The sequence below is a fragment of the Scylla paramamosain genome, chromosome 14, assembly GCF_035594125.1.
Source record: "Scylla paramamosain isolate STU-SP2022 chromosome 14, ASM3559412v1, whole genome shotgun sequence".
NCBI classification, from domain to species: Eukaryota; Metazoa; Arthropoda; class Malacostraca; order Decapoda; family Portunidae; genus Scylla; species Scylla paramamosain.
In genome coordinates, this window is record NC_087164.1 from 4,532,423 (window position 1) to 4,552,422 (window position 20,000).

The window sequence follows — 20,000 nt, forward strand, 5'->3', positions numbered from 1 at the left end:
GAGAGAGAGAGAGAGAGAGAGAGAGAGAGAGAGAGAGAGAGAGAGAAATTTTACTAATTCCGTCACTATATTTAGAGGAAAACAATACATAAAAAAATGCTGCGAGGAAAACATTGACACTGTTATGGCATCGGTACAGCTCTCGCGCTGAAATCTCGAGAACAGTGGTAGAGTCACAGCCAGTAAGTGATCTGCACAAAGCTACAAACATACACAAAACTTGATAAGAATAAAAACTTAAAGTTGACGTGCAAAGTACATCCTTTGGTTAAACACTTGGCCTCTCCTATTTTTATTATTATTATATCAGCTGATAGTCACTGCTAGTCAGCGACAGCATTTACTTATAAGGATTTGCTTCCAAACAGTCGCAACTGAAGACTGCTGCACATAAAGAAAGGTGAAGGAGAGCTAAGGTGAATGGTGAAGCGGATGCATGGGTGTTACTGGAGGTGGTGACGGGAGGAGGGGTGCGGAGTGCTGAGGTTGTGTTATTATGAGTGTAAGGTTGCGTGGTGCTGCAGCGCGACTGTCTTGTGGTGACGACGCGGCTGACGGCGGATGTCACACGCTGGTGCGTTCGTCGGATACTGTGATAGAACCACATACACACACACACACACACACACACACACACACACACACACACACACACACACACACACACACACACACACACACACACACACAGCTACTGCACCACAAATGAATTAATTAATGCGTATCATGATATTTGCCTGAAATAATCTTTCATTCTGTTAATCGGCGAGGAACAAGGCCTGGAGGGATAATGCGAATCACGGCAAATATGCATAATATTGTATTGCGGCGGCGGAGTGGTGGCAGCGGCGTGGGGGCCGGGGGGGTGAGCGGACGCACTTGGTAAGCGTCGTCCGCAGGGAGGGGGGGGGTGGGGTGAAATTGGGGCTTAATTTGGGCACAACAGTGTCATTCCCAATAATTAATCACATAGCTCGCAGAGTTGTGAAATGAACGCAGTGAACATTTATATAATTTTCCATCATATCATGTATGTCTGTCTGTCAACCTGTATTGATTTCCGTAGATGAGTGGCCTCTATTGTGTGTGTGTGTGTGTATGTGTGTGTGTGTGGCGGCACACTCCCATGGATCACGTGGTCGTCCACCTCTCAATGTCCCAGCGCCGAGGCCTCGATCCATATTTGGCCAAGCAGTGCGGCTGCTGCTGAAAAGTTAGGCCATTGCCGTGAACTACAGTGGCGACGCAACCCTAATCTTCTCATATTGTATGCAAATTATGATCATTAGTTTTCAGGCATGAATGTGCTGCCAAGTAATACAACAAAAACACAAGCTCCCAAGTTCTTATACACAAATCAGATACGGAATGGTTAAGTTATATTTGCAACATTTCTTTAGTAACGCCCACAATATTGCAGGAGAAGACTGACACTTCACTGTGATCCTGTTTCAAGTGTGTTTCAAAATAATCAGGATGAAATTTGCCCCACACTGGCAGCGAGTGTAGCAATGCTGGCTGGCCACGTTATCGCGCCGTGGTACAAAATTACTTCCATATTGTACATTCAGAGGAAGTGATAGCGGTAGCATATGTTATGCACACACAGCCATGTGTTGAAACACATCCACAAACATATTAGTCACACTGCGCTGGCAACAGTCTTGATAACCTCCACCTGTTTCCTGATTGGTGACGAAAGGGCAGATGTTGGCAGCTCTGATAGTTATGGCAGGAGTAAGCCACACAATTTGATCCAGACGGGATCGATCCTCACTCACAAGCACTTAAACGAATATAGCCTCGCTAAGGTACTGCAGGTTACAATAATCTCTTTGCAGAACAGCAATGTCGCCATCCAATTTATATCTATTCCATCGTGCTACAAATCCTGCAGTAAAAAGAGCATCCACCACTAAGGACACTGTGGCCAAGATGATCTCATCACCGGCCAGCATCATGCTAACATGCCAGCCAACGCTGTCATCCACTGCACGACATGACCGAAAAAGTGTCACTTCTACCAATGTTAACCAAAATATTTCAGGAAATTTTGAATGACTTCCCTTTCTATCTCATTGACAAGAATGTTAAGAATATGTTTACAGTAATATTAGTAATAATATTCTGTTGCTGTCTGTGTCTAGCAATGGTGACGAAAGGCAGCATCATTACGTATTGATATGGTAATGTTCATAATGCAGCTTTGTGCATTTGACGAGTGTGTTCTTTCCAAAACTACAATTGATGTACAATTTTTCATTAGTCATTGAATTCAAACACCTAAACATTACATTAGAGGATGTGATGGATGATGGCAAGAAAACGCAGTTAACGGAAAGATTGTGTTCGAAATTGAGACGAAATCATCTTATTTTACGCACGTAAAATAGCATCATGTCCCAAGGTATTACAGTATGCGTGCTTCTGCGAAAGTCAAGAGATCATTGATCAAAACTGCTCTGCAGCTTTAGCTGATGATAACAGTAGTGTTCGGGTGAGGCACGAAAATGACTGCACTATCAACCTGCAAATCTTATCTATTGAAAGAGTTTTAGTGCCATACAAGAGTCTGTGATGCCTTATAACGTGTGTCGTCTGGTGAAGGCGGGTGCTATGGGTTACTGAGCCCTCATCACTCACCTTTCCCTCCCTCTATGGTCGTTCTGTGAATTAACGCCTGGACATGTCCTAATTATCACGTCCAATACTAACTCCCCGGAGGATGCTGGTCATGTGTCAGGTTACCTTGGACTCACGATATCATAACTGAACAATATATCTATTACTTAAATGTTTGCATATGAGTAGGCTGCTCTCTGTCATCAGAGTTTATTTATTTATTTTCATATACTCGTATTTGTAATATAAGTTAAGTTTATGGCCGCTGCATTCCTGGTGAAGATGGTGGGGGAGGAAAGGTGAGTTCCATCTCTCTCTCTCTCTCTCTCTCTCTCTCTCTCTCTCTCTCTCTCTCTCTCTCCACACACACACACACACACACACACACACACAACGGACAGACACAGTACCTTGGTGTACAAGTACATTTCTTCACTTATTCCTCGCCTTTCTACTGTTCCCTCATTCACAGTGTGTGGCTTTCATAATCTAACCCTCTACCTCACTGCCTCTCTGATTTCCTTTTCTCTCCTATTGGAAGGCCTGTGGCTGGTGTAAAGCGGCCTTGTTAGTCTTGTCGGAGGAAGGGAGGCGCGGGGACGGGTAAAGGGCTGAGAGAGGAGGTAGGTGGTGGGAGGGGCAGCAGCAGATAACAACGGGATTTCACGAGCTATTAGAATTAATTAAACGCTGCCACGCTTGTCACCTGGTTGAAAATTCTAATCAAGTTGGAACAAGTTATACAACAACCGCAGCTAGAATTAATTGTGAACTGTTATCTCTGACATTACGTCAAACCACCGCATTTTCCTCGAACGAAACAAAAAAGAAGTGATGATTATAATATCCATTACTTGACATTGCAAAGCCATTACTCGGGCCGCGGAAAACAGGAAGGGAGGGGGAGAGGAAGGAAGGGTGTGGTAATGCACTTGTGTGATAGTGCTGTTATGGGAGGCAGCAGAGGGGTGTTTGTGGTGGTGGTGGTGGTGTAAGTGTGGGGTGCAAGTGTGTGGTGTTGAGGATGTGGTGGAGTAGGTAAGGTGAGGATGGTGAAGGGATGTGGTGCTGGTGTGTGTGCTGTCGGTGGTATGGTGGTGTAGGTGTGATGGTGCAGATGTATGGTGGTGCAGGTGTAAGGCGGTGCAGGTATGCTGTGCCCGGCTTTTGAGGCTTGGTTCTAATCTTTGCTTCTTTATCTTTATGATCTTAATGATGTCTTTAATCTTTCATCAGTCTCTTCTTATGAAGATAGTTTATAGGTGGGAAAATATATATATATAATATATATATATATATATATATATATATATATATATATATATATATATATATATATATATATATATATATATATATATATATATATATATATATATATATATATATATATATATATATATATATATATATATATATATATAAATTTTTTTTCTCTCCTTGAAGTTCCTTTCCTCCGCACCCGTTCTCACGCAAGTATAACTTGTTGGAGCCTGCTCTCCACGGGTATCTTAGTCTTCTCGATAGAGTTGTATACCAGAGCAGCCTGAAGATGTGTCGCTTGCTGACGGAGGACTAGAGCGAGCAGCTACAAGAAGAAGGTCCGCTATCTATGGAGTGAGGAGAACTCTTTCTGGGGACGATCCACGTCTTTTCCGATGCGAGAGTAGCTCATGGGGCGTTTCAGTTGTCTCTTCGGCTGTCTTAGGTAACAAGCTGTGCGTGGTTGTGCATATGTGCGGTTGTGCAGATGTTTGTTGGTGAAGGTGTGGCAGACATTGTGGGCGATGCTGCATAGTGCTGACATGTGCAGCAAGTTGAAATAAAGCACTTGCTGTGGGTGGGCGAAGAGTGGGGCCCTGCTGTGGTGACGCGCAGTGCAGTGGAAAAGTTCACCTGAGTGACATCGAGTAATTAGATTCGAAACTTCAACTCCGCCAGAAGAATGCAGCTTAAACGAGTCAACCATTACGCATTTTTCTCTCTTTTGGCACAGGTCCAGTGCTGGTGGGCTGACTCAGGAAACCATTAGTCTACACCTATCAGCTTTTTTCAAATATAAAACTAAGAATATCGACACGAAAATTGGGTGTGAGAGCACTTGAAATAACCTTACATTTACAATGGCATTTATAGAGGGATGTGAAAGCTTAGAACTGTGGTTAGGTGAGTGACTTGATCCCCACCTTGTCCGCTTCTGCCGGCCGTGAAGAACAGGCCATCCTCACGTGTCCAGCGGATAACAGGCTTAGGGACACCCCGGGCACGGCACACAAGCCTCACGTCGTGGCTTTCTTGCACCGACACGTGGGACTGACTGCTCTCCTCGTCCACGAACTGAGGTGGCACTGAGGGGGGGAGGCAGCAAGGTGTGGGACAAAGATCATTATCGCCGCGAGCCCTTACAGGCTTGGCTGATTGCGGCTAACGCCTATTACAGTGATTACTACTGGAGGGGAGCAAGAGGGAGGAAAAGTGCGGCAGAGGACGAGAATAGTGAAATATAATGAGTCGATATGAATCAGTCACTATACATGTCATAATATTTGCATAAATAATGAACAACTCACCGACCACCTGCACGTAGCCGACCTGGTTGATGACAGGTATCATGTTCACCTGACACACATAGTAGCCGGTGTCCGTGGGCTCAACGTCCTGGATGTGGAGGGTCCAGGTGGTGGGGTCGTCCCGGGTTACGCTGAACCTCGGGATAAGTGTGATGGTGCGTTGGTCGATGGTGAGCAGCATCTGGCGGTTGAGGTGCATCCACGTCACCTGCGGGAGGAAGGGAGAGAGGACGGTCAAGCAGGGTAGAGGCGGCAAGATAGGAGCAGCATGGCTCATTGCTGCAGTAGTGGTGGTGGACGCTTGCAGAGTCAAGGAAAATAGCATGTTATCAGCGTTATGGTGCCGCCCCTATATTTCACGTCGCAACGAAAGCTGCCGATAAACATGACACCCTACTGTTGTCCTGCAGGGCCGTCACGACACACGCTGCTCCTGGACTCACGTGACAAGGGCAGCTACACCATTCTGGGGCAGCGAACTGAGGTAATTAGACAACAGTGTGTACCAGGCTATGGTGGCGTTGTTGCGGCCTTAACTGCTTGTTTACAGGCAGCCCTCGCACAACACAAAAGTTTGTCTATATAGGTCCCCAAAAGGGTCTTCAGAAGAGGGCAGGAGAGGTAATTGTTATCAGCTGGCACAACATTTTCCTTTGAGTTACTGTTTAAATATTGTTAGTGAGGTATGTGCCTATTAGCAGATTACACTTCATTATTTGACTTGTTTCTTTTCTTCTCTCTTCGCCCTTTACCTCGGCAAGGCTTACACGGGTGAGTGCGGGACGAAGCGACGCCCCTAATGAAGCCTCTCCCGCTGACTGACTGGCTCGTCACAAAAGACAAATATATACGCCTCGTCCGTTTTTACACGGGACATTACGCTTTGCATTACCATAATCGTAACCTTGATGTTGCCGTTCATCTGTGAGTGTGTGTGTGTGTGTGTGTGTGTGTGTGTGTGTGTGTGTGTGTGTGTGTTTGTGTGTGTTTTTGTGTGTGTGTGTGTGTGTGTGTGTGTGTGTGTGTGTGTGTGTGTGTGTGTGTATATGTGCGCGTGCGTGCGTGCGCGCGCAGGCACGCACACACGCACACAGCGATGTAATAAAACCTCACACCACCGCTGATCCCTTCAGTACAGTCGACCTTGAGACAATACAGCAGGGCTATCGCTTTGTTCGGTTTGGAGGCATGAAGATGTTAAGCACAGTATCTTACACATTCAAATGATTAAATAAAAAAATAAATAAAAAATGAGCGAATAGGCAATTAAGAATATAACACAAGTTCAAGAGCTTACAAATACAGGTAAATGATGCTGCTAGAACTCAAACGAATGCAGTGGCAGGCAAAAGAATTTTTTTATTTCGAAAGAAAGAAAATTTGAAACTCCAGATGCTTGGGAAGCAAGCTTCTCTTAGGAGTAAGACGTATGCAAGTAACAAGGCTTGTTGAAGAAAAAAAAAGAAAAGAAAAAAAAAAACAGGAAGGGTATCACTCGCTCCGGTCCCCAATCTCAGTTCCTTGAACAGTCAGAAGAAACACAACGCCATGACAGAAGAGCTGCACTTTCTATGCGCCAGCTATCAGAAGGCATCTGTGAACCGTCTGCTGCCGTGTCCAACAGTCTTTCCTGTCAATCTTTTACTAATAGAGGCTCTTGTCTAAAGGTCCAAAAAGCCATTCTGCCTGCATCTTGATCATCAAGAAACTATCTATAAGAAAAAAATAAATAAATAAAAAATAAATAAATAAATAAATAAATAAATAAATAAATAAATATATATATATATATATATATATATATATATATATATATATATATATATATATATATATATATATATATATATATATATATATATATATATATATATATATATATATATATATATATATATATATATATATATATATATAATTTTTTTTTTTTTTTTTATGTAGGAGGGGCACCGGCCAAGGGCAACAAACCTTCAATAAAAAAAGGTCCACTGTGGTGCCGGCCCCCGAACAGGGTCCGAAGCGGTAATAAAAAATTACAGGATAAGTGTCTTAAACCTCCCTCTTGAAAAAAAAGTTCACGTCATAGGAAGGTGGAAATACGAAAACAGGCAAGGAGTTCTAGAGTGTACCAGAGAAAGGGATGAATGATTGAGAATACTGGTTAACTCTTGCATTACAGAGGTAGAGAGAATAAAGGTGAGAGAAGAAAGAAAGTCTTGTACAGCGAGGCAGCGGGAGGAGGGGAGCATGCAGTCAGCAAGATCAGAAGAGCAGTTAGCATGAAAATAGCGGTAGAAGATAGCAAGAGATGCAACATTGCGCGATGAGAAAGGGGCTGAAGACAGTCAGTTAGAGAAGAGAAGTTGATAAGACGAGAAATTTTTTATTCCATCCTGTTTAAAAGAGCGGTATAACCCTCACCCACCCTACATGTGAAGCATACTCCATACATGAACGGGTAAAGCCCCTGTACAGAGTTAGCAGCCGGGTTAGGGTGAGAAAATCTGGAAGGAGATGAATCAGAACGTCTAATTTCATAGAAGCTGTGTTAGCAAAAGAAGAGATGTGAAGTTTCCGGTTTAGATTATAAGTAAAGGATAGACTAAGAATGTTCAGTTGAGTGTCACTGAAGGAGAGTGGATAGTTGTCTGGAAGGTTATGTCGAGTTGATAGATGGAGGAATTGAGTTTTTGAGGCATTGAACAATACTAAGTTTGCTCTGATCCAATCAGAAATTTTAGAGAGATCAGAAGTCAGGCGTTCTGAGGCTTCCTTGCATGAACTGTTTACTTCCTGAAGGAAAAAATGTGGAAAAGTGCAGTGTTATCATCAGCGTAGGAGTGGGTAGGGCAAGAAGTTTGGTTTAGAAGATCATTGATGAATAATAGAAAGAGAGTGGCTGACAGGACAGAACCCTGAGGAGCACCACTGTTAGTAGATTTAGAACAGAGACCGTCTACCACAGCAACATTAAAACGGTCAAAAAAGGAAACTTGAGATGAAGTTACAGAGAGAAGGATAGAAGCTGTAGGAGGATAGTTTGGAAATCGAAGCTATGTGCCAGACTCTATCAAAAGCTTTTGATACGTCTAAGGGAACAGCAAAAGCTTCACCATAATCTTTAAAAGAGAATGCTCAAGACTCAGTAAGGACACCCAGAAAATCACCAGTAGAGCGGTCTCAACGGAACCCATACTGGCGATCAGATAGAAGGTTGTGAAGTGATAGATGTTTAAGAATCTTCCTGTTAAGGATAGATAAAAAAAACTTTAGATAGATAGGAAATAAAAGCAATAGGACGGTAGTTTGAAGGATTAGAACTGTCACCCTATTTACGAACAGGCTGAATGTTGGCAAACTTCCAGCAAGAAGGAAATGTAGATGTTGATAGACAGAGTTGAAAGAGTTTGACTAGGCAAGGTGCAAGCACGAAGGCACAGTTTCGGAGAACAATTGGAGGGACTCCATCAGGTCCATAGTCCTTCCGAGGGTTTAGGCCAGCGAGGGCATGGAAAACATCACTACGAAGGATGTTAATGAGCAGCATGAAGTAGCCAGGAGGAGAGGGAGGAACAAGCCTTGAATCGTCCAAGGTAGAGTTTTTAGCAAAGGTTTGAAAGAAGAGTTGAGTCTTAAAAATAGATGAGATGGCAGTGGTCCCATCAGGCTGAAATAAAGGAGGGAATGATGAAGAAGCAAAGTTACTGGGGATATTTTTGGCTAGGTGCTAGAATTCACGAGGGGAGTTAGATCTTGAGAGATTTTGACAATTTCTATTAATGAAGGAGTTTTTGACTAGCTAGAGAACAGACTTGGCATGATTCCGGGCAGAAATATAAAGCGCATGAGATTCAGGTGATGGAAGACTCAAGTACCTTTTATGTGCCACCTCTCTATCATGTATAGCACGAGAACAGTCTGTGTTTGGAAGATTTAGGTCGAGAAAAGGAGTGAGGAATGTACGCCTCCATGACGGATACTATCACCTCTGTTATGCGCTCAGCTTACAGAAACGGGTCTCTGACACGGAAACAGTAGTCATTCCAAGGAAAATCAGTATAATAACTCCTTATGTACCCCTAATAAGAAGAGGCAAAACGCCAGAGGCACCTCGCTTAGGGGAATCCTGAGGAGAAATTGGAGTGATAGGACAAGATATAGATGATGTAGATATGAGATTGTGATCGGAGGAGCCCAACGGAGAAGATTGGTTGACAGGAGAAGCAGAAAGATTAGAGGTTAGGAAAGGTCAAGAATACTGGGCGTATCTCCGAGACGGTCAGGAATACGAGTAGGGTGTTGCACCAGTTTCTCTAGGTCGTGAAGGATAGCAGAGTTAAAGGCTAGTTCACCAGGACGGTCAGTGAAAGAGAGGAGAAAAGCCAAAGCTGGTGGTGAACATTGAAAACTCCAAGAATGGAGATCTCTGCAAAAAGAGAGTCAGAATGTGCTCCACTTTGGAAGTTAAGTTGTCAAACAATTTCTTGTAGTTATAGGGCTTAATTGAGACGTAGACAGCACAGATAAATTTAGTTTTAGAGTGACTCTGTAGTCGTAGACGGACGGTGGAAAACTGGGAAGATTCAAGAACGTGGGCACGAGTGCAGGTTAAGTCATTGCTGACATAGACCCAACATCCAGGTTTGGATTGAAAATCAGGATAGAAAAAGTAGGAGGGAATAGAAAAGGGACTACTGTCAGTTGCCTCAGACACCTGTGTTTCGGTGAGGAAAAGAAGCTGAGGTTTAGTAGAGGAGAGGTGGTGTTCCACAGATTGAAAATTAGATCTTAGACAGCGAATGTTGCAGAAGTTAATGAAGAAAAAGTTGAGGGGGGTGTCAAGGTACTTAGGGTCGATACCAGAAGAGCAGTCCGACCTGGGTACATTTGTGGTTCCCTCCCCAGATGGGAACTCCGAGGCCGGTGTGGGAGTCGCCATATTTATTTTGGAATTTTTGAGTGAATGATGTGCATGTAATTAGGTGCCTGTGGTTTTGTGTGAAGGAAAAGAGTTGTCCTTAGGGGTAGGCTGTGACTGACCCCTTGTGTTGTGAGACACAAAGGGAAACGTTCAGTGAAGACACAGCTGGGTTACTGATAAGTTCACTGCACTCCCACCTGATCCAGTTCTTCAGACCTCAATAGGAATAATTATCGTTTCGGCAGGTGCTTACTCCCTCTTCATATATATATATATATATATATATATATATATATATATATATATATATATATATATATATATATATATATATATATATATATATATATATATATATATATATATATATATATATATATATATATATATATATATATATATATATATATATATATATGTATATATATATACGAGTATATATATATATATATATATATATATATATATATATATATATATATATATATATATATATATATATATATATATATATATATATATATATATATATATATATGATATATCATAATAATTAAATCCTGACACCATATTTAGTTTGGCGCTTACAGTGGACATGGCGTCGCACCCCGGCAGACTGTGCCACAACGAGCAAGCCTGCAGTGTGGTGGACAGTGGGGTCGACACATTCATCATACGCCTAAAATGACACCTGAATTAGTGATGCTAACCAGGACTCCAAACTTCATTATCTTGAAGCAGATTAGTAAGGGACGCAGTGGTGACAGTATACAGACTTCTGCAAAAAGAAAAAAAAAAATTTGTAGATATTATCACTGTATTAGCTATAACTTAATTTTGTGCACGCGCGCGAGCGAGCGAGCTATATATATATATATATATATATATATATATATATATATATATATATAGAGAGAGAGAGAGAGAGAGAGAGAGAGAGAGAGAGAGAGAGAGAGAGAGAGAGAGAGAGAGAGAGAGAGAGAGAGAGAGAGAGAGAGAGAGAGAGAGAGAGAGAGAGAGAGAGAGAGAGAGAGAGAGAGAGAGAGAGAGAGAGAGAGAACATCTAAAATCAGCTCAGATAGGCAGCGAAGATACATACGAAAGAACCTGCAAAAAAAGGAAGGTACGTCATGTATATCTTTAAGTGCAAGAAAACGATGACCAAACGCACGATAAGAAATTCCATGAGAGCATGAAAGAACAGCAGTGACATTTCCCTCTGTGAAAGATTAAACGTGGAGACCGATGCACCTGAACAGGCCGAGTCCTGCAACCACTGAGTTGCCGTGTTACAAAAACGATTCATTCTTACAAAACAGAACAGAGAGAATCTAAACCAAGGAATATTAAAACCTTGAGGTCGAAAAACTCCTGTTAGCATCGTTGATATAATCTTAAGTACATACTGGCAGCTGCCGGATGGAACATAATATGCAACCAAGGGAAAGTTAACGACAGAATGACGGAAACAGTAACAAAGGCAGTGCTGAGGGACAGATGCCGAGGAAAGGTTGTGGGAAATTCACGCAGGATGAAAGAGCTTGTGTAGCAACGAAGAATAGTATTGTATATGAGAGATGGCGTAGAAGAGAGAGAGAGAGAGAGAGAGAGAGAGAGAGAGAGAGAGAGAGAGAGAGAGAGAGAGAGAGAGAGAGAGAGAGAGAGAGAGAGAGAGAGAGAGAGAGAGAGAGAGAGAGTTAACAAAAATCACAACGCGATAAAAAAAAAAAAATCACAACCACGCGATAAAAAAAAATCACCATAATTTTGTTTAACGCAATCACACCCGAAATTTCGATCCAGTAGGCATTAAAGGACTACGTTATGAAAGACAAAGATAAGACAGTCTCGCCGCTGCCACAAACCAATTGTTGGAGCGCAGAGATACAAGGGGCACTGTCCTGTGAACCAAGCAAGGTGAGTTGGTTACTGAATTTGAAAAGAAATGCTGGAAGAAAAAGCTATTTTTCTACAAATTATGGAAATTTTGCTTTCACTATTCACCAATTTTTCATTTATCGTTAATCTGACCTGTTCTCGCCTGCTATTTATTCTCCGAAAACAATACACGCAGTTCATATTTCCTTTCGTTCAGCATCGCACAATAATTGGCTGCGGGAGGTTGGGGGAGGCCTTTGTTGTGCCGTGGAATTAGAGAGGCTGGTGATGACGATGATGAATTAGTGTTACGTCAGTTACATGTAATTTGTAGTTCGTTTATCTTCTGTTTCTTCACACGTTGCATCAACTAATATAATTATAGTTCGTCTTACCTATATAACCCTTTTTTTTTCCCCTTTTTAATCGTGCTCTCTCTCTCTCTCTCTCTCTCTCTCTCTCTCTCTCTCTCTCTCTCTCTCTCTCTCTCTCTCTACGTTGAAGCTAACATTGACTAACTTCCCCTCGTCAGAAGAAAGAAAGTTACACATATTTAGGTCTTGCGTGTATTTCTATAATGTATACACAAACGGTGGTAGTGATACTTGCATTACATTTGCCTTACATACGATCAGTTATAATTGTTTAATCTCCATGCAACGCTTATTCATTATATTTTATTCATATACAAGATATACTGTGAATCACAATTCTTTCAATATTAATACAAAAAGGTGTCTCGACTTTTCAGAGAGAGAGAGAGAGAGAGAGAGAGAGAGAGAGAGAGAGAGAGAGAGAGAGAGAGAGAGAGAGAGAGAGAGAGAGAGAGAGAGAGAGAGAGAGAGAGAGAGAGAGAGAGAGAGAGAGAGAGAGAGATAATTATACTAGAATCTATGACCAATATTAGCTTGATTCTGAAGGTCATATAGGACTAACTTCTAGGGAAATGACACAAGAAAGCTATTAAGTCGTTTACAACATCGGTACCTAAGGGTGGCGTTATGCAGGGTAATATTTACCCAACACGAACTCGAATGACGAAATCTTGCTTGCCGGATGTCCTACGTGACTGTCTAGTTCAGTTCCACTTCTTGTTGGAAGCTGGTTCGCAGGAAGAGTGGGACAAAATGAAGGCCTTTGGTGCACTGAAATTTGAACAAGTAACGTACGATCATAGTTAATTATCATTATTTTAAATCATAACATTATTTACATACATTCTTTGTCTGTAATACGACAAAATTCGTCTGCATAGTATACACGGATCCTGTCAACCGTAGCAAGATGTAAACAAACATCACGGTTTCCTCCACACACAGAATGACACAACCAGGCGAGTCCAGTGGAACTCCTACATCATACACTTACCAACAGGAAGAACAGGGGACCAGCACAAGTTATGAGTTGAAACTCAAACTTTTCAGCTCCCATGACCGAACCCAACCACATCTTACTTTTCTCTAGTTCTTCTAACTAGAACGTCTCATAAATTTAGGTGTTGCTGATATAGTTATATTCGCCAGTATTCGTATAGAGGAGGAAGTACATCTTAAGTCTGGCCACGTCCTGCTGTCCATCATTCGCCGTTCATCAGGTTGGAATCCAGCGAGACGACACTGATCGATTTGCTCTCAAATTTATTTTCGCCGCCTGAGATTGTTGAATTTTACTGCAACACAGAAATAGTACATGGATGAGAAAAAGTGAAGTCTGACTAAATTTTATGATGAACTGTATGCTCAATGGAAGGAGGCCAGACAAAAACTGAGAGACAACTGTCGCAGCGCCGCGATTCAAGAGGCCGAGAGGTTAGGAAGGCTGACGCTCTCTCTCTCTCTCTCTCTCTCTCTCTCTCTCTCTCTCTCTCTCTCTCTCTCTCTCTCTCTCTTTCCATATAATTTTATCTATCAGTTTATCTATCTGTCTATCTTTTTGTTTATATATCGATTTGCCTAGCTTTCTTTATTTACCATACGTTAACACACACACGCACTCCCACGCATCCCCTCCCGCACACGAGCGCGCGCGCACACACACACACACACACACACACACACACACACACACACACACACACACACACACACACACACACACACAAGAATGCTCGGCGCTTCTCATCTGTAAAAGTTTGCGAAACTGTACGGAGTATATTGAAAACCGTTCACTTTAAAGTGCGTTGTGCACAGACAGACTATTTTTGCTCAAAGAAAAGGATCCCATGAAGTAAGGGAGATGCTTATCAAATACATTTCATAAATTCCTCAAATTTCTGCATTTTACGCTCTATCGCAAATGTCGTGGCCCTTTGCGCTGCATCTTTTGTGATTCTGAGTCGAAAAAGAATTGAGAAAGACCAACAAAACGATGTGAGCTGCTCTGTGCAAGCACCCTACCGTGTCTGAGCGTGCAACACCAGCCCACCGTGCCCCCAGCTCACCACCGGGAGCAGCGTGTAATTAGCAGCTTTCACAATATTCTGTTTCACTGGAGATTTTGGTAACGAGGTTTTCTGACACTGGATCGGCGAGGTGATGAGCACCGCGGTGATAGAGATCTGTTTCCTTCCCTTGCGCATCCATTCTTCATTCACATCAGACTCAATCACCAGGCACCGCCATCAAGCTCTCGCTCCCCTCACCACCTACAGAAACTCTCTCTCCACAGTCATCAACACCACCATCACCACTACCACCATTTTCACATTTTTACATCAGACATTCACCGCCTCTATCATTTACTTCTTTTTCTCATCAATATTCATCATCTCCCAGAGGCGGCTTTCCGTTCAGTCTGCCCCTCCTGGTCCGGCAGCACTGGTCAGTACTCCCGCGCCGCGCCGCACGCTGGCAGCCACTTCTCAATTAGAGGGCCACATAAAGCTTTGATGCGGACAGCGGCCTCTCCTGTCTCTGTGCAGCAGCTTGCTCAGATGACAAGAAGAGATAAAAAGTTCTATATACTATGTGATTCGTGGCATGGCACATTATCAACAGCTACGTGCTTATCACAACTCATTTGCCTGTTATGATCATTACTTTCCCTATGTATTACATTATTCCGTTCACATAATTCACATAATCAGCAGGAAGGGAAGTACTGCGGGGCCTGCAAGTCTCTCAAAGACCCAATACTTTTCAGTATCAAGACGTAGTATGTAATATTAAATTGTTTGTAATGTTTATCCATGTTTTACCTTCTGTGATTATAGTTCATTCGGATCGTTGGCACCCTGTCGCTCAGCGTTACTGAACCTTCACTTCATCCCCTAGAGCAATTCTGCCGCTAGGGTGGAGGAGGTTAAGCACTGTGACACCGCCACCGCCACAACTTTTCCTCGAGTCATCGTGAATCAATTCGGTCGCTGAAAGCTCTAACGCCTCAGAAGCAAAAATTCTCCTCACCGTAAAGCCGCCCAGGCTTTGATGGTTTCATATCAAAGACTATTTCGGTTTTCCCCTTTATGTGTCGGTGGTCAGCGCCCCGCGTTGTCGAGGCTCCTCTTGGTGGCGGGTCGGTGAGAACCATATGTTCTCTAGATCTTCCTTCTTTATTCTCTATGGCTCCTGTAGAAAACCAAATTATGGAAATACCAAAGAATACCATTAACGGCAAGAAGGGAGGCGTTTCCTGGGTTCAATATTTCACTGCATATCGTCCCTGCAAAACTTTCAGAACGACAATGCCTTTCCATGCAAAATTTTACTTACTTTTTGTTGACCAGTTTGGCATATATAATTACAATTATATTGCGCACGCTATCCGCAGAAAAAGAAACATGAAACTTTGCTCACAGTGTTTCAAAATAAACATTTGCCAAAAAAGCGTCGCGGATTCATCTTAGAGGAAGCGCCTTCTTGAGCTTTAGAATTAATTAATTTCTTTCACGTGCACCAGTCAGAGTCACACCAGCCTGTCCCATCGCGTACTGCTGCTGAAGGCACACAGTGGACAGTACATGTACGGGACCTCCACCACTCACCGGAGAAAAAGGAAGCACCGCCATCAACACCATCAGGTCGAGGGCAGTCACCACTTTCCCTTCCCTCCCCCTTCCCCTTCATGGGTCCCTCCTTGCACCATCACTGACGCCTCACTCCCACCATTCGGAAACATTTGCACTGGTTATCCGCTGACTATCTTGTTATTATTAATTTCTTTTACTGGAGGTGTAGCTACGAGGTGTTGCAGAAGGTGAGACCAGTTGGAGAATGATGTTCGTGACCATGTGTGTTATTATGGCCCGAGTAGTGATGCTGATAAAGCTGGCAGTGGTGGTGGTGGTGGTGGTGGTGGTGGTGGTGGTGGTGGTGGTGGTGGTGGTGGTGGTGGTAGTAGTAGTAGTAGTAGTAGTAGTAGTAGTAGTAGTAGTAGTAGTAGTAGTAGTAGTAGTAGTAATAGAAGTAGTATTAGCAGTTGTTCTTGTTAATAATTATTACTATTACTACTACTTGTACTACCCCCACTAACACTACTTTTCATCACTACTACTACTACTACTACAACTACTGCTACTACTACTACTAGTATTACTACTACCACTACTACTACCACCGCCACCATCACCACCACCACAACAACAACAACAACAACAACAACTAAATACTAATATCAACATTTCCACCAAATACACCTAACTCGACCACACACACACACACACACACACACACACACACACACACACACACACACACACCATCGTAGCCACCCCCCTTCATTACCACCTCCTCCCCCTCCGCCTCTCCACTACCACCACCACCACCACCGCCACTCTGCCACTTGCCGCGTCCTCACACTCCAACCCATTTATACGAGTATCGCCACGTTCACTCGCACTCACCCATCGCCGCCCCTTTTCCCCTCACCGGCCGTCACCATCCCCCTCTCGGCGAGTCGTACGGCCGCCTGCCCGCCGCTATATGAAAGCACTCGAAATCAAATAACACGCCTGGAAAAAGGGCTGCACCTCGCTACAAAATTGCTTCCCCCGTACATCTGCCAGCGATATTAAACAAGGCGAGCCACTATCAGACCTCCTCTTCCTCCTCTTCTTCCTCCTCCTCTTCCTCTACCCCCACCCCCAACCCTACTTCTCTAGCACAACTTCCTAGTCCCTGTACACCTTTCTTCTACATCTTCCCTTCTCACCACCCTCTCCCTCCACCGCGCGTAGTGATGTGGCTGCGAGGAAAGTCCTCTGCATGTTATAATGAGAACTATAAATACTGGGACTTGTTATATCACCTGTGGTCATAATTTTATCACAAGGAGAAATTCATCATGAGTCTGTTTTAGCTATGGTCTATTTACCTGTATATCTATCTATAAATCTATTTGTTTATCTGTCTGGCTGTCTATCTATGTGTCTAATTCTCTGTTTTATCTGTGGTCTATCTACCTGTCTATCTATCAATCAATCTATCTATCTATTTATATATCTGTCTGCATAACTGTCTATCAGTACCTATTAATTAGCCAATCAATCTATATATATATATATATATATATATATATATATATATATATATATATATATATATATATATATATATATATATATATATATATATATATATATATATATATATATATATATATATATATATATATATATATATATATATATATATATATATATATATATATATAGAACTCTGTCTGTCTGTCAAAACCTATCAATCAGTCAATCAATGAATCTATTTGTATATAAATCTATCCATCTGTTACCTACTGGTATCGTAAAATTCTAATCCGGTTATGTTCGTTATGTGGTTGGAAACACAATACTTTCCATGGTTGTACTGTAGCTGGTATGTTTTCATCACTAACAATGACCGCAAAGAGATCTGTATCTATTTTCATTCAGTACAAGCCTTGAATTGATATAAGTAGCAATACCTTGAAAATACTGATGGTGGGTTTCCGAATATCGTTCTTTTCCTCCCTTTCCCCTGTGTCGATGCAAGGGGTCTCCTCCCTCTTCCTCCTCCTCTGCGTCTTAAATCCGCGTTTTCCACCCTTCTTTCCTCTTCCTGGCTTTGCGGAATCTTTCTCGCTCACCTCGCACGTTTAACTTACAGCGCATTCTTTAATCCACATTCTTCTTGATATGTAACAATCTATATTCCAGAAAATGTTTTATGGCGTAAGGCTGCATTGCCCTCGTCATCGTCATCATTGATTAATATTGTTACCATCATCCTTACCGCTGTTATCATCATCATCATCATCATAACAACCACCACCACCTACATCATCAATAGTGTCGTTATCATCATCCTTATCGCTTCTATCATCATTACCACACCATCATCATTGTCATCATCATCATCATCATCATCATCATCGTCGTCGTGAATGGATTCATCAGGAACCCTTTTTAGAACACAGCAGCAGAAATCTCTCTCTCTCTCTCTCTCTCTCTCTCTCTCTCTCTCTCTCTCTCTCTCTCTCTCTCTCTCTCTCTCTCTCTCTCTCTCTCTCTCTCTCTCTCTAGTCTCGGCTCATCTCGTGCGGCTGTTGGTCTCTCCTAGTTCGGTTTCAATACCTTTGCGCTTCCATTCATAAGCTTTACTTGGTCCCAGGAAAGCGAAAGCTGGCCCTGATATATAGATGGTACCCTTTTTTTGTATTATATCCTTGAATCTGTCGACGTCATTGAAGGAGAACAGCTCGTAGGAGATTTTTTTTTTCTTTTGTTTACTTATAATTTATTTATTTACTTATTTATTTATTTATTTATTTTTTTTTTTCGGGGGGGAAGGGTGGGTGGGGACAAGATTTCAGACACGATTCAGAGGTCTTCAAGTGTGAAGTGACAAATATACTCGTGTTATACACAAGTCATGGGAAACATTAATCCGCCGCGCACCTCTGATCTGTATCGAAATGCTTTAAGCTAAATGAGGCTTGGAAAGAACGAATGTGAGCAATGTGTAGCAGAGCACAACTTGGCCAAGGCGAGCAACTTCACTTGTTGCGCTAAAGGTTCCGAGTGACGCACACTTGCAAAGGATAGACAACGCTTTTCACGTGACATTAACAGGAGTATGGAGAAAGGTAATAATGATAATAACAACAACAACAATAATAATGATCGGTTATACGCTCGGTTTCTCTAGAACAGGACGGGAACGATGCCTCCCATCTGTCTGTCTGTCTAACTCTCTGCCTATCAGTACCTATCAATCAACCAATCAATCTATTTGTATATCTGTCTATGTATCTGTCTATTTAACTGTCTATCAATACCTATCAATTAGACAATCATTGAATCTATCTGTCCTAAAGAAGGACTTTGATTTGGCATTTAGGAACCGTTACCCTGAGTGGATGCCTTTTCTACCCTCGCACCGTGGCAAGGATTCGAACCCGTACGCCTGAGGACCCCTCGGTCTCCAAACAGAGCACGGTCCCACTGTACTACGCCGGGCCTATTATCATCATCATCCTCATAATAATAATAATAATAATAATAATAATAATAATAATAATGAGGATAATAATAATAATAATAATAATAATAATAATAATAATAATAATAAAACACTACTACTACTATTACTCCTACAACTACTACTATAATTATTACTGCAACAACTAATTGCTCTACTAATTTAATATGATCATACAAATTATCGTTATCACTTTAATTATTGTCATATTCTTCACCATTAACTAACCTAACCTAACCTACACAGCTAAAGTGTCGCATGTGTTTGTCTGGTTCATGTTTTCAGTGTGCAGATGATGCCAACACTATTCACCATTCTCTGTTAAAAGAATGCAAAAAAAAAAAAAAAAAAAAAAAATCGATACAGTACACATCCAGGGTACCTTTGTACTGCACAAAAGACAGACGCTTTCTGTAAACAGAGAATTTTTTATTTTATTTTATTTATTAAGCTTTATACGTGTTAGGGCTACCAGCCAAGCGAAAATAGGAAGCGAAAATAGGAAGGGATCTGTTCACAATGCTATTCCGAAAAGAATACAAGACGAGAAGCTAA

At 42.0% G+C, this 20,000-nt stretch overlaps 1 protein-coding gene across 2 annotated transcripts in view; it reads right to left on the bottom strand.

The window, feature by feature from the left end:
• Positions 1–20,000, bottom strand: part of LOC135106773 (lachesin-like) — a 93,981-nt gene that overhangs the window by 27,497 nt on the left and 46,484 nt on the right. For both annotated transcript variants that reach the window (XM_064016071.1, XM_064016070.1), the window contains exons 2-3: positions 5,193–5,400; positions 4,809–4,970 (exon numbers count right to left, since the gene is read on the bottom strand). In XM_064016071.1, coding sequence (XP_063872141.1) covers positions 4,809–4,970; positions 5,193–5,400 — 370 coding nt within the window. The remainder of the gene's footprint in view (positions 1–4,808; positions 4,971–5,192; positions 5,401–20,000) is intronic.